The 13,323-nt window shown below is 39.2% G+C and overlaps 1 protein-coding gene across 2 annotated transcripts in view; it reads left to right on the top strand.

Moving 5' to 3' along the window:
- Nucleotides 1-310: 310 nt before the first annotated feature.
- The window catches only part of LHCGR (luteinizing hormone/choriogonadotropin receptor), a 115,336-nt gene continuing 102,323 nt past the window's right edge, over nt 311-13,323 (top strand). Inside the window, exon 1 of one of the 2 annotated variants that reach the window (XM_072140330.1) lies at nt 311-813. In XM_072140330.1, the coding sequence (XP_071996431.1) occupies nt 656-813 (158 nt within the window). In that variant the 5' untranslated portion in view covers nt 311-655. The remainder of the gene's footprint in view (nt 814-13,323) is intronic. The other variant, XM_072140329.1, reaches the window with a different exon arrangement.

The following is a 13,323-nucleotide window of genomic DNA, read 5'->3' as shown; positions in this document are numbered from 1 at the left end:
TTAGAACATTTCATTGTAATCTATAGTAAGGACTGATGCCTTAAGTACACGCAAGACCTAGGCGTGAACAAACACAAGTCCAAATAAACAGAACTGAAGGCTAAATCTGAGGACCATCACGCAGTCTGTGTAGTCACATGATAAATTTGCTTTGTAGCCCTGATTCTATAGACACATATGGACCAGGTAGATATGGGATAGTCCAGCTAATATATACCAAGAGTTACACAGTTAAATTTACACAGTCAGTTGTCTTCTCCTTTCTTGGAAGAAACTCTTCTCCTCTGACCAACTAGACCTCAATAGGAAAACAAACACCCTATAGCAGTAATAAATGATGTGTGTCCTCGCGTGCACTTCCCCAGATCGGAATTACGAGGGATAGTAGTCGTGGGTGATAGCGGGTGCACTTATTGTTTGATTTGGGAGTGAAATTAGAATTCTCCAAAGTTAAAGACAGGAGGAGCCCTGACAACGACTCACGGTTAGTCAGTGTAAATGCTGACTAAAAATAGGAACACGTTGCCTGCATGGAATACAAAGTGTTCCATCTCCCGGCTGTAATTCACTTCAAACTCAAAAAGTTAAGGACATGACAAAAGGCAAAATGGAATTAAAATAATATTACTACTAATCTCCAGAGGACAATCTCACCATGGAGACCCTGCACTTGTATTACCTCATGCTGGCTTTGACTTACCTGGAGCCAGTCTCTTCAGTATTGACTGATGCCTGCAAGCTGTGTGACTGCACTAGGGTGAGCCTCTCGTGTCCGGCTCAGGCTGCAGTGTCCAGACCACCCGCCTTAGAACTGTAAGTACCCTCTGTATTGTCTACTCACAGTGTAATGCTATTGTAAAGGGTCACCACATCTCCGGCTGATGGGTAGAAGTCTGGGCAATGAGTAAAGTCTCCTGGCAATGCCTGGAAAAGTTTTCTTTCTGTGTTATGAGAGTGAATGGATAAACTCAAATGTTATAGTAAATGTTATAGTAAAATAGCTACGAGACATAGAGGCAACTTATATTTACTACTTAGCTGCACACTGTAGAATATATGGAGAGATACATAGATTAGAGTATTTATAATTAGAATGATGGTGCTATAAGTTTTATTACTACTTAGCTGCACACTGTAGTATATACGGAGATACATACATTATAGTATTAGAATGATAATAATAGTGTTATAAGCTATATTACTACTATAATGTATAGATAGATAGATAGATAGATATGAGATAGATAGATAGATAGATAGATAGATAGATAGATAGATAGATAGATAGATAGATAGGAGATAGATAGAGAGATAGATATGAGATAGATAGATAGATAGATAGATAGATAGGAGATAGATAGAGAGATAGATATGAGATAGATAGATAGATAGATAGATAGATGATAGATAGATAGATAGATAGATAGATAGATATGAGATAGATAGATAGATAGATAGATAGATAGATAGATAGATATGAGAGATAGATAGATATGAGATAGATAGATACATAGATAGATAGATAGATAGATAGATAGATAGATAGATAGATAGATAGATGATAGATAGATAGATAGATAGATAGATAGATAGATGATAGATAGATAGATAGATAGATAGATAGATTAGAGTATTTATAATTAGAATTATGGTGATATAAGTTTTATTACTACTTAGCTGCACACTGTAGTATATAGAGAGAGATAAATACATAATAGTAATAGAATGATAATAATAGTGTTATAAGCTATATTACTACTTGGCTGCACACTCTAGAGATAGATAGATAGATACATAGATAGATAGATAGATAGATAGATAGATAGATAGATAGATAGATAGATAGATACATAGATAGATAGATAGATAGATAAATATGAGATAGATAGATAGATGATAGATAAGAGATAGATAGATAGATAGATAGATAGATAGATAGATAGATAGATATGAGATAGATAGATAGATAGATAGATAGATAGATAGATAGATAGATAGATAGATAGATTAGGGTATTTATAATTAGAATGATGTTGTTTATAAGTTTTATTACTACTTAGTTGCACACTGTAGTATATATAGTTAGAGATACATAGATTATAGTACTTATAATGATAATAATAGCATTATAAGTTATGTTACTACTTGGCTGCACACTCTAGAATATATGAATAGATGGATATATAGATTAGAGAATTTGTAATTAGAATGATGGCGTTATAAGCTTTATTACTACTTAGCTGCACACTGTAGTATATAGAGGGATAAATAAATTATAGTATTATAATGATAATAATAAGAATAGTGTTATAAGCTATATTACTACTTAGCTGCACAAAGTTTTATCATCTGGATGGTAAGGACAGCACTGTAATCTTAACATACAATTTATATTCCTACTTAGTTGCACACTGTAGTATATAGAGAGAGGTAGATAGATTATAGTGCTTATAATTAGAATGAGAATAATAGTGTTGTAAGCTATATTACTACTTTGCTGCACACTGTAGTGTTTATATAGTATTTTTCATCTGGATGGTAATAACTGCACTGTAATCTAAAGATACAACTTATATTACTACTGTGTTACACAGTGTTGTATATATAGAGTATAGAATATATCATCAGACTGCTCACGATAGTGATATATGGATATATAGCCGCACACTGCTGTATACATTATAGTATTTATCTGGATGGTAGTGACTGCAGAGGGATGTAAAGATACAACTCATATTCCTACTTAGTTGCACCGTGTAGTATATATAGAGAACAGAATATATCATGAGAATGAGAACGATAGTGTTGTAATCTATAGATACAGTTCACGTTACTACATAGCTGCCCACAGTATAGTATTTAACATACGGATGATAATGATAGTGTTGTAATCTATCGATACAACTTCCATTACTATTATATTACTACATATAGAATTTATCATCATAATGGTAATGACAGTGTTGTAAACTATAGACACAATGGGGCACATTTACTAAAGGTCCTGCGGCCGCAATTACGTCGGGTTTTCACGAATATTTCCGATTTTCGCCGGGGGGCGTGGCCGTTGGACAACCCAACGGATTCGGACAAACCGCGGAATTTAAAAAAATAATTGTGTCGCAAGATCAGTCCTTACATGCATCGGGAAGAAGAAGGTGAACTCCGGCGGCGCTCGGCAAAGCGGCGACACATGCTGGATATCGGGCACACGACCTTAGTGAATCCCGGCAGACCCGAATCCTCGTCGGACAACGTGCCGCGGGATCGCGACTGGACCGGGTAAGTAAATGTTCCCCAATGGGGGAGATTTATCAGAAATGTCTTAGAGCAGAGCTGTTCTAGTTACCCATGGCAACCAATCAGAGCTCAGTTTTCATTTTACCACAGCTGTTTTTAAACTTAAAGCTGAGCTCCCATTGGTCTCCAATGGCAACTAGAACAGTTTTACCTCAGGCACTTCTGATAGACGTTTTACCGACTTTTCAGTCTGTCACAGTGATTTTGCACCAGTTTTGCGACTAAATACCATAGATAATCATGTTTTCTTCACTTATTTTATCAAACCAGATGTTTTGCTGCGCTTACTAATGATTCATCATAGCAACTTTTTGATTTAGGTGCAACTTTGGCACAAAAACCGAACTAGTGCGCCACATCTGTAATACATCTGGCCCAATGTACAGTCGTAGTATAGTTATAAAGTATAGTATGTACCATCAGACTGAGAGAGAGAGCATAGTACAATATCAGGTTGGCAATGATAGCATTGAGATCTAAAGATACAGTTTATATTACAGGCGGTCCCTTACTTAAGGACACCCGACTTACAGACGACCCATAGTTACAGACGGACCCCTCTGACATCTGCTGAAGCTCTCTGGATGTTACTATAGTCCCAGGCTGCAATGATCAGCTGTAAGGTGTCTGTAATGAAGCTTTATTGATAATCCCTGGTCCCATTAAAGCAAAAAATTTGGAAACTTCAATTTTTAATGGGGCAGAAAATTTTTTTGTCTACAATCTGGATATTACAATTCAACTTAAGAACAAACCTATGGAACCAATCTTGTACGTAACCCAGGGACTGCCTGTACATCATAGCTTCACGTTGTAGTATACATGGGGCAGATATACTTATCCGGTCCCGTCGCAATCCCGTGGTGCGTTGTCTCACGAGGATTCGGATCCTGGGCGATTCACTAAGCTTGTGCGTCTGAGTTCCTGCGTCTGTCGCTGCTGCGCTGAGGTCCGCCGGAGTTCACCTTCTTCTTCCCGGTGCATGTGAGTGCTTGATCTTGCAACCCAATTCCTTTTTTAAATTCCACGGTTTGTCCGAATCTGTCGCATTGTCCGACGGCCCTCCCCCCGATTTCTGCCGCTCGAAAGCCTGCGCTAATGCGCCAAAATCCGATCGCGTTCACCAAAATCCTGGGGCTATTCAGAAATATTCAGGAAACCCGACGAAAGTGCGGCATTCAGACCCTTAGTAAATGAGCCTCAGTATGTATATAATCAGAATGGTAATGATAGTGTGAGTAATATGTATACCTCTATATATATATATATATATATATATATATATATATACTGTATATATATATATCCCCTATATATAATGTATATAGATAATATGTAGTTATGGTATCTATGGTATGTAGGGGCTACATGTTATGTATGTAAGTGATTCATACTCACCTCAACAAGTCCGACTGCTTACTTAAGGGGGTATCATTCATAAGAATCAAACTTCTCTCATCATCCCAAATGTCAGTGAGCTTCATGTACAGAGTATTAGAGACTACGGTGAATATTATTGCAATGCTTATTATTATTATCGTTATTATTATTATTACTAATATATATTTATGTATTTTATTAGAATAATTTGAATTATGTAAAACAGATTACTGTATCCATCTAGACACGCAGCACTATACATATAGTAAATATCAGGCTGTGATACGTTCATAGAAGACTACAAAGACTGCTATTACAATGGTTACTATTATTATACTAGTACTATCATGTATATTATTATAGATTATTGCTTTATATGTGTAATAAATCAGGTCATAGTTGTATAATATTTCCCTAGATCCAATCTAATATCATATAACCTAAAGCTACACACAGAAGAGATCATGTATCATAACTTATATGTTATATTTAAGACTTCAGTAAATCTTTTTTTACGATTGTTATTATTATCACTACCACTATCTATTATATAGGTAAAACAGGTCATAGTTGTATTTTACCCCTCTTGATCCATACTGTCATACTGCCTGTACACATGACGTGTGGATATGGGATGGACCCCCACTTTATTTTAAAACAGTGTATGGAACACGGTGTATGGAAAAAATACACAACCACATAACGTAATGGGTGAAATGGCCACAGCTTTATTTGAATCACAGGAATAAAACAATCAGAGGAGGAGTCAGGTGACATGCTAGGGGTGGGATTCCCCAATACCCCAATCTAAAGTTGCCTGACATACAGCCCCCGGCCAGACATCAACAAAGGGGGGCGGCACGCTCTGGCTTGCCATTCTAGCAGAGCCAGTACACTTTAAGGGCACCAATGACCCTGGTGAAGATTATCCATTGTGTGCTTCAACACCGTGCCCGCCCCTGGCTGCTTTTACCATTACCAGAGCCTTGAGGCTGGCCACTTCCAAAGCTCAGGCTGTTGACCACCATGAGCTTTTACATCCTCTATAAGTTAAATTAGTCCACCAATAACTTGCCTGCACCTTCCACCTGACTCCTCCACCGCAAAATCAAAGCTGCGACAGATAACAAAATGCCATACTTTGACTCCCATTCTATTTTTTTTTTTTTTTTTAATACATATTCTTTTATTTATTTGTTTTTAATTTTATATCTACATTTTTATTTAGATATTTCTTTCTTCTTCCATTTTAAAGCCAGGAGCATAACATTGAGAATTTTTAATCTCCAGGCAGAAACTTTAAATATGTGCAACCTCCGACTCACAAAGAGTCATCCCACAGCGCTCAGGAGAGGAAAAACCCCCTTTGGAGGAAACCTCTAGGGAACCATGGCTGAAGGACCACCCTTCCCCTGGGCTTAGGAGGATAACGCCAACTTCATCTCATCAACAGTCAATTAAGAAATTTACATGGTACAAGATAAACAGTGTCAAAGTTCAAAAAACAAACGGACAATCATTTTCATAGAATTATACATGTAATTGGTAAATAACCAGTTGTAAATTAATGATAGTAAAGGGCGGGTGGGAGGGACATGTTTCTTTCTGTGCTTCTAGAGAGAGAAAGAGAAAGAGAGATACAGGACAGGGAGTAACATCTACCCCTAAGCCCCTCCCCTCTTACATCACTACACTATCCCACCCACTCTGTACTTTTAACAAGGACCATCATCTTACATCAATACTATCATCTAAATTCAGTCGTTATAGGTCCCCCCCTTACCACCGTCATGTTCCTGCTTCGCCTATGGCTCCGCTGTTGTCAATAGGGCTCAAATAGCATAAGTGGTGATTATTGTCAGTGTATCTTTTTATGGCCGTAATTATTATTTCATTTATTACCACTATTACTATCTATTGTATATGTAAAACAATTCATAGTTGTATCTTATCCCTTGAGATCCTTTTTACTATCATATTACTTAAAGCTGCACACAGTAGGGATCAAGTGTCAGAAGTTATGATCAGTTTAGATTATTTTTTATTACTGCTATTATTATTATTACTACTACTATTACTACTATCTATTGTATATGTAAAACAGGTCATAGTTGTATTTTATCCATCTAAATACAGGCAGTCCCCTACTTAAGGACACCCGACTTACAGACAACCCATAGTTACAGACAGACCCCTCTGACCTCTGGTGAAGCTCTCTGGATGTTACTATAGTCCCAGACTGCAATGATCAGCTGTAAGGTGTCTGTAATGAAGCTTTATTGATAATCCTTGGTCCAATTACAGCAAAAAAATGTTTAAACTCCAATTGTCACTGGGGACATTTTTTTTTTTTTGTCTGGATCTACAATTATAAAATATACAGTTTCGATTTACATACAAATTCAACTTAAGAACAAACCTCCAGATCCTATCTTGTACGTAACCCGGGGACTGCCTGTACATAGGGGCAGAGGTATCTTAAGTCACGCTATTTGTGCCTGCTTATTATTTTGGGTCAAGCTATTCTGCTCTTTGATTTATCCTTGAGTTATCCTTTAGATAAATCACACTCTTTTTTTGTGCACATTTTTAAGAATTTCTGAAATTTGCAGTTTTTGGTGCAAACTATAACACAGTTGCCCATGCCTGGTGGGGACTGGAGTATATTTGCATTTTTTTTGGGTGGGGGGGGGGGGTTAGGAGCAAATCAATAATATATAATGTGCCAACATCCACTACCAGGCGCAGTTCAAAGATGGACTAAGCACAAAGGAGGAAAACCAGTGCCTTCATGAACTTCATAGAACGCATGAGAAAGTCGCCAAAATCGTGCAAAAACCCTGCAACAAAATGCCCAAAAAAAGATACATCTGACCCATAGTATTATAATATTCAAAAAAGCTATTGTTCACATTGCAAGGGCCAAGTATCAAAAGTTACACTATGGTTATGTATTACTACTACTATTACTACTGTCCTTTGCTTATGTTAAATAGTTGATCATAGTTGTACATTATCCATCTATATACCTATCGTTATCAAAATATCTAAAGCTACAGTAACATGGGGGGGTTTATCAGAGCTTGTGCGCCAGAAATCAGGCATAAAGGCGCTGAAATAGGCGCAGTTCCTGGCGTACGCATGAAGGTTGGCGCGGCTGGCGGCTTAGTGTGTGCAGGCTAAGACGCAATAACCACAGGATTTATCCGGAGGCTGCAGCCTTCTTATAGATCCAGTGGAATATGAGGCTATAGCACGGCTCTAACCCATTGTGTAGCTATATGTATCGAAGGAAGTCATTGCCGTATTAAGGGCAAATTGCAATTCTAGAAATATAAAGGAACATTTTCTATATTAACACATATTTTTGCGCTATTGTTTTAAATATTTATATAATATACTGTATAAATGTAATTATATTGATACATATAATTGTTATATTCAGGAACACGCATGTTCTCTTTGTTTTCACGACTACTGTGCCGGTTACAGCCGTACACTGTGTTATTCACATCCCGTACAGTACAAACTGCATTCATTTTTTTATTGCTTACATTGTATTCTATTGTTTATTGTGTTGTAAGGTGCAAAGGACGTAGTAATATTCATTCTACGACTGTACAGAACTAGTATTGTGTAGTTTCCAGAACTATAATCATTAACATCCTTCTCAGATGTGCATTTGCATAAGTTACAAAAATTCACCATTATTCTTAACCCACAAAAAAGCAAAACACTTTTGTTTTTATTCCAATTTTTCATGAGCAGAACTCAAAGATCTAAGACTTTTTACATACACTCACCGGCCACTTTATTAGGTACACCTGTCCAACTGCTCGTTAACACTTAATTTCTAATCAGCCAATCACATGGCGGCAACTCAGTGCATTTAGGCATGTAGACATGGTCAAGACAATCTCCTGCAGTTCAAACCAAGCATCAGTATGGGGAAGGTGATTTGAGTTCCTTTGAACGTGGCATGGTTGTTGGTGCCAGAAGGGCTGGTCTGAGTATTTCAGAAACTGCTGATCTACTGGGATTTTCATGCACAACCATCTCTAGGGTTTACAGAGAATGGTCGGAAAAAGAAAAAACATCCAGTGAGCGGCAGTTCTGTGGGCGGAAATGCCTTGTTGATGCCAGAGGTCAGAGGAGAATGGGCAGACTGATAGAAAGGCAACAGTGACTCAAATCGCTACCCGTTACAACCAAGGTAGGCAGAAGAGCATCTCTGAATGCACAGTACGTCGAACTTTGAGGCAGATGGGCTACAGCAGCAGAAGACCACACTGGGTGCCACTCCTTTCAGCTAAGAACAGGAAACTGAGGCTACAATTTGCACAAGCTCATCGAAATTGGACAGTAGAAGATTGGAAAAACGTTGCCTGGTCTGATGAGTCTCGATTTCTGCTGCGACATTCGGATGGTAGGGTCAGAATTTGGCGTCAACAACATGAAAGCATGGATCCATCCTGCCTTGTATCAACGGTTCAGGCTGGTGGTGGTGGTGTCATGGTGTGGGGAATATTTTCTTGGCACTCTTTGGGCCCCTTGGTACCAGTTGAGCATCGTTGCTCAACGCCACAGCCTACCTGAGTATTGTTGCTGACCATGTCCATCCCTTTATGAGCACAATGTACCCTGTAACATCTGATGGCTACTTTCAGCAGGATAATGCGCCATGTCATAAAGCTGGAATCATCTCAGACTGGTTTCTTGAACATGACAATGAGGTCACTGTACTCAAATGGCCTCCACAGTCACCAGATCTCAATCCAATAGAGCATCTTTGGGATGTGGTGGAACGGGAGATTCACATCATGGATGTGCAGCCGACAAATCTGCGGCAACTGTGTGATGCCATCATGTCAATATGGACCAAAATCTCTGAGGAATGCTTCCAGCACCTTGTTGAATCTATGCCACGAAGAATTGAGGCAGTTCTGAAGGCAAAAGGGGGTCCAACCCGTTACTAGCATGGTGTACCAAATAAAGTGGCCGGTGAATGTTTATAGGCAGTCCCCTACTTAAGAACACCCGACTTAAAGACGACCCCTAGTTACAAACGGACCCCTGGATGTTGGTAATTTACTGTACTTTAGCCCCAGCTATAACAAAGGTGTCTATAATTAAGCTTTATTGTTAATCCTGGTTCTGATGACAATCCAAAATTTGGTTCCCTCCCACCCTCCCGCCGCCCGGTGCATGCCGGATCTATCAGGCGGCTTCGGTCTCCTGATAAACCCAAATGGCCACCAGAATTGCGCTACCGTAGCTCTTCAGTGCCAGGTCTTACCAGACGTAGAATAGCGCTGGTGTGGGCTAGCAATGCATAGAGGGGGTAGAAGATGTGCCCCTTGGTGCTCCTTACCGATTGCATGCTTACAATGGAAAAATATATGCGATCAGGCCAAGCTCCTGTCCGTTGCAATTCCAATTAAAACAGTGAGCAAAATTTATCAATGAGCAATTTTGTCTATGTTTGGCGATGTTTTGGCGCAGTTGTGCTACAAATAATGTTTTGCGACTTTCCATTGCGCCAAATGAACATAGGACAGTGCAAAGTCACTTTGACATAGACCCTGCTTGAAACAGATTCGTTATTTGAAGAGACTGGTTTTCACAGTACAACTGATTTGTGACTTTCAGTTCAGGCACAAGTCTTGACGCAAAATGACGCTTGTCCCCACCCTGGTCTATGTTCTTTGACTTTGTAGGGTATTTTGCAACGTTTTATGTGACTCTCGCAAACAATCATACAAAAGAATAGAGCAGACCCAATGTCACAGGAGCGGATTCAGAATAGGATAAGGAGGTCCTTCCCACACCTCCATCTCACATGCGGACAATCAGATACCCACAAAAGCACTATATGTGGCACAAGTGTCATAAGTCATTAGTAAATTTGTGACTTTTTAAACCAAAAGTCTCCAAAAGTCGCAATCATCTCTAAGCTAATTTGTACGCCTGGTCAGGGGCAGCCTTATATTTGCGCAAAAATTTGCTATGGCCAGGCGGAAGTCTGCTGTATCGGAGAGGAGGAGGGTTGACCCCTCGCCTCTCCAAAAAGATGCACTCCGTACGGTTGTCCACATGTGGGACCGCAATCGCTCTGTGCTGCCATTGCTGTCTATGGGGGATGTATGTACAGCTGTAAGCTTGCGGCCGTATATACGCCCCCCTTACACTTGTGCAAATACAGCCTGAGGGTGAAGATCTTGGATGTGGAGGCTCTGGACTGGTGGAGTTATACGTGATCTGCAGTTGTGAGACTGGATGAATGTACCGCCAAAATTTCTGAAACGCCTTTGGAGAGGCCTTATGTTAGAGAAATGGACATGGAAATTCATGGGCAACAGCTTTGTGCATTCCTACAGACATCATGCCAATTGCACAATCCTACTGGGTGCATCCACACACTGCACTAAAATCTGTATCGCAATCAGTTTTGATGTGGTTTTAGGTGCAGTTTGTTATTTTAACAAGTGAAAGACATGAACAGGTGAATCCTATTTGTAGAACAGGTTTCCTCTTCAAAACGATATTCACCTGTGCAGTTCATGTCTTTCACCTGTAAAATTAACAAAACTGCAACTAAAACCAACTCAAAACGGTTACAAATGCAACGTGTGGATGCACCCTCAAACTTTTGACATCTGCTTCATTGTCCTTTGTTATAAAATCACATTTATAATGGTCATCCTAAGGGTGCAGTCACATGGTGCGTTCTCGGCCCATTCTTGATGCATGAAAACGCATGCATTTTTGCATGTTTACTCTGCATTTAGCTGGTTTGAATCCATTTTTATTCAATTCTAGAAGTGTAAGCAGCTGTGACAATGTTACCACAGCTGCTTACACCTCTAGAAATGAAGAATAACAGGTTCAAACCAGCCAAACGCAGGGTAAAGATGCAAAAATGCATGTTTAAAAACACACCAGGATCGGTCTGCTTGCCACTGTGTCCCTGATCACTTTTATTTATCAATCTGTTAATGTCAGAATTCTGTTGGAATTTGCAGCAAAAATATTTTTTAAATGCCTTGTGCCAGATTTATTAAGAGTTTTACCTCCAGAAGAGAGCATGGCTTTGTGGGGAAAATCAGTGCAGAAAAATTCATGCTAATGTGCAGAATATTGACTTTTGATAAATCTGCTCCAATTTATGCCCATCCTATTTAATAGAGGGGGGATATAGGTGCAATTCCTGGTGCACATTTGCAAATTCCAACAAATCTGCCCTCTTCATTGGTTGGGCAAGGCGTTGGTTCAGCAGTGCCGGACGCAGATTGCAGGTTATAGTCCAATTCTACGCCAGTTCGGCCTTGGCTTCCTGAGCCAGGTGCACAATGATCCCACAAGTGCAGATTGCAGACTATAGTCCAGTTCAATGCCAGTTCGGCCTTGGCTTACTGAGCCAGGTGCACAATGATCCCGCAAGTGCTGGGGTCAGGGTTTGCATTATATGCTGGTGCATGATACATCCCCCCATGGCCCACAAAACGATCTGACGAGCACAGAAACAAGAACCTCAAAAGTTATCTACCCCTTGGCTAAATGGCTCACCTTCAAATACAAAGTAAAACCTTCGTAAAAGTTCCTTTTTCAAAAAATTTTCCTCCACAGAAAATGGTGGCACGTTCCCGCGACTACTTGCCTTATCCCATATCTTCCATAGAATTGTAAGAAGGAGTTTTGTACATAAGTATCCATATTTCCATACATTCTCCATTTGTATATTGGTAGGACGTCACTTCTCTCGATAGGTCCTAGTAGGGGGAACTCACCTGATCTTACATTTAGGGCATACTCTTGGATACCAGAAACTTTTTATATTACAGTTTTCTAACTTATAGCTTGAATTTTCTGAAGTTGTCTCTTGAAATCTGTGAAGAAGGTTTAATAAACACCTAAGATGATTTTCCTTCCTCCACACGTAGTTTATTAAGTAGTGGAAAGTCTATTTTTGAGTCGTCTGTCCTAGACTAGCTGTGAAGGATACTAGCAATTGCTATGTGGTAATGGATGTATACGTCAATCAAGGAGCCACGAGGAAATAGCTGGAGAAAATCTTCAGGAAACAAGTCGCACGTACACCCATCTGTAATTCCAACTTCCACATGAAGTTGATGTTTTTACTTATTTCTCATGTCAGCGTGTTCCAGAGTGTCGAAGATATACAGAAACTCAACTAATGAGGAAACAAGATTTGATTTCAGACTCGAAAGAGTAATAGGGTAGTGAATAAATTCAATGTTACAGAATTTCTACTTTATGAGGTATTAAGTAAATTAAAGAAAATGATAGGATCTAATTCTTTAGTATTGGCTAAATTGTAATGTTTGATGGAAAACATGTTTACCGGATATGAAGAACTGGATGTGCTAAGGCGAAATATCCTTTGACTAATTGACCCGGGAGAAGACACTATTTGGAAATGATTTTAGAAATGTACAAATAGGAAGATAGTCTCAAAAAGTAAAAGATGCACAATCCAAGAAACAGAAGCTGCTTGACTAAAGTAAGCAGCTGGTTGTGGGCCCATTGTACTGACCAACAGGTTTGGATTTAGGCTAATCCAAGGGTCGTTATCTATGTGTTACAGTTGGTTTTTATCCTTTCGGATCTGGAATGCACTGCGAT

This window comes from Engystomops pustulosus, chromosome 3 (genome assembly GCF_040894005.1).
Source record: "Engystomops pustulosus chromosome 3, aEngPut4.maternal, whole genome shotgun sequence".
NCBI classification, from domain to species: Eukaryota; Metazoa; Chordata; class Amphibia; order Anura; family Leptodactylidae; genus Engystomops; species Engystomops pustulosus.
Note: the sequence above shows the minus strand (reverse complement) of the source record. Positions and strands in the feature narration are given on the sequence as shown.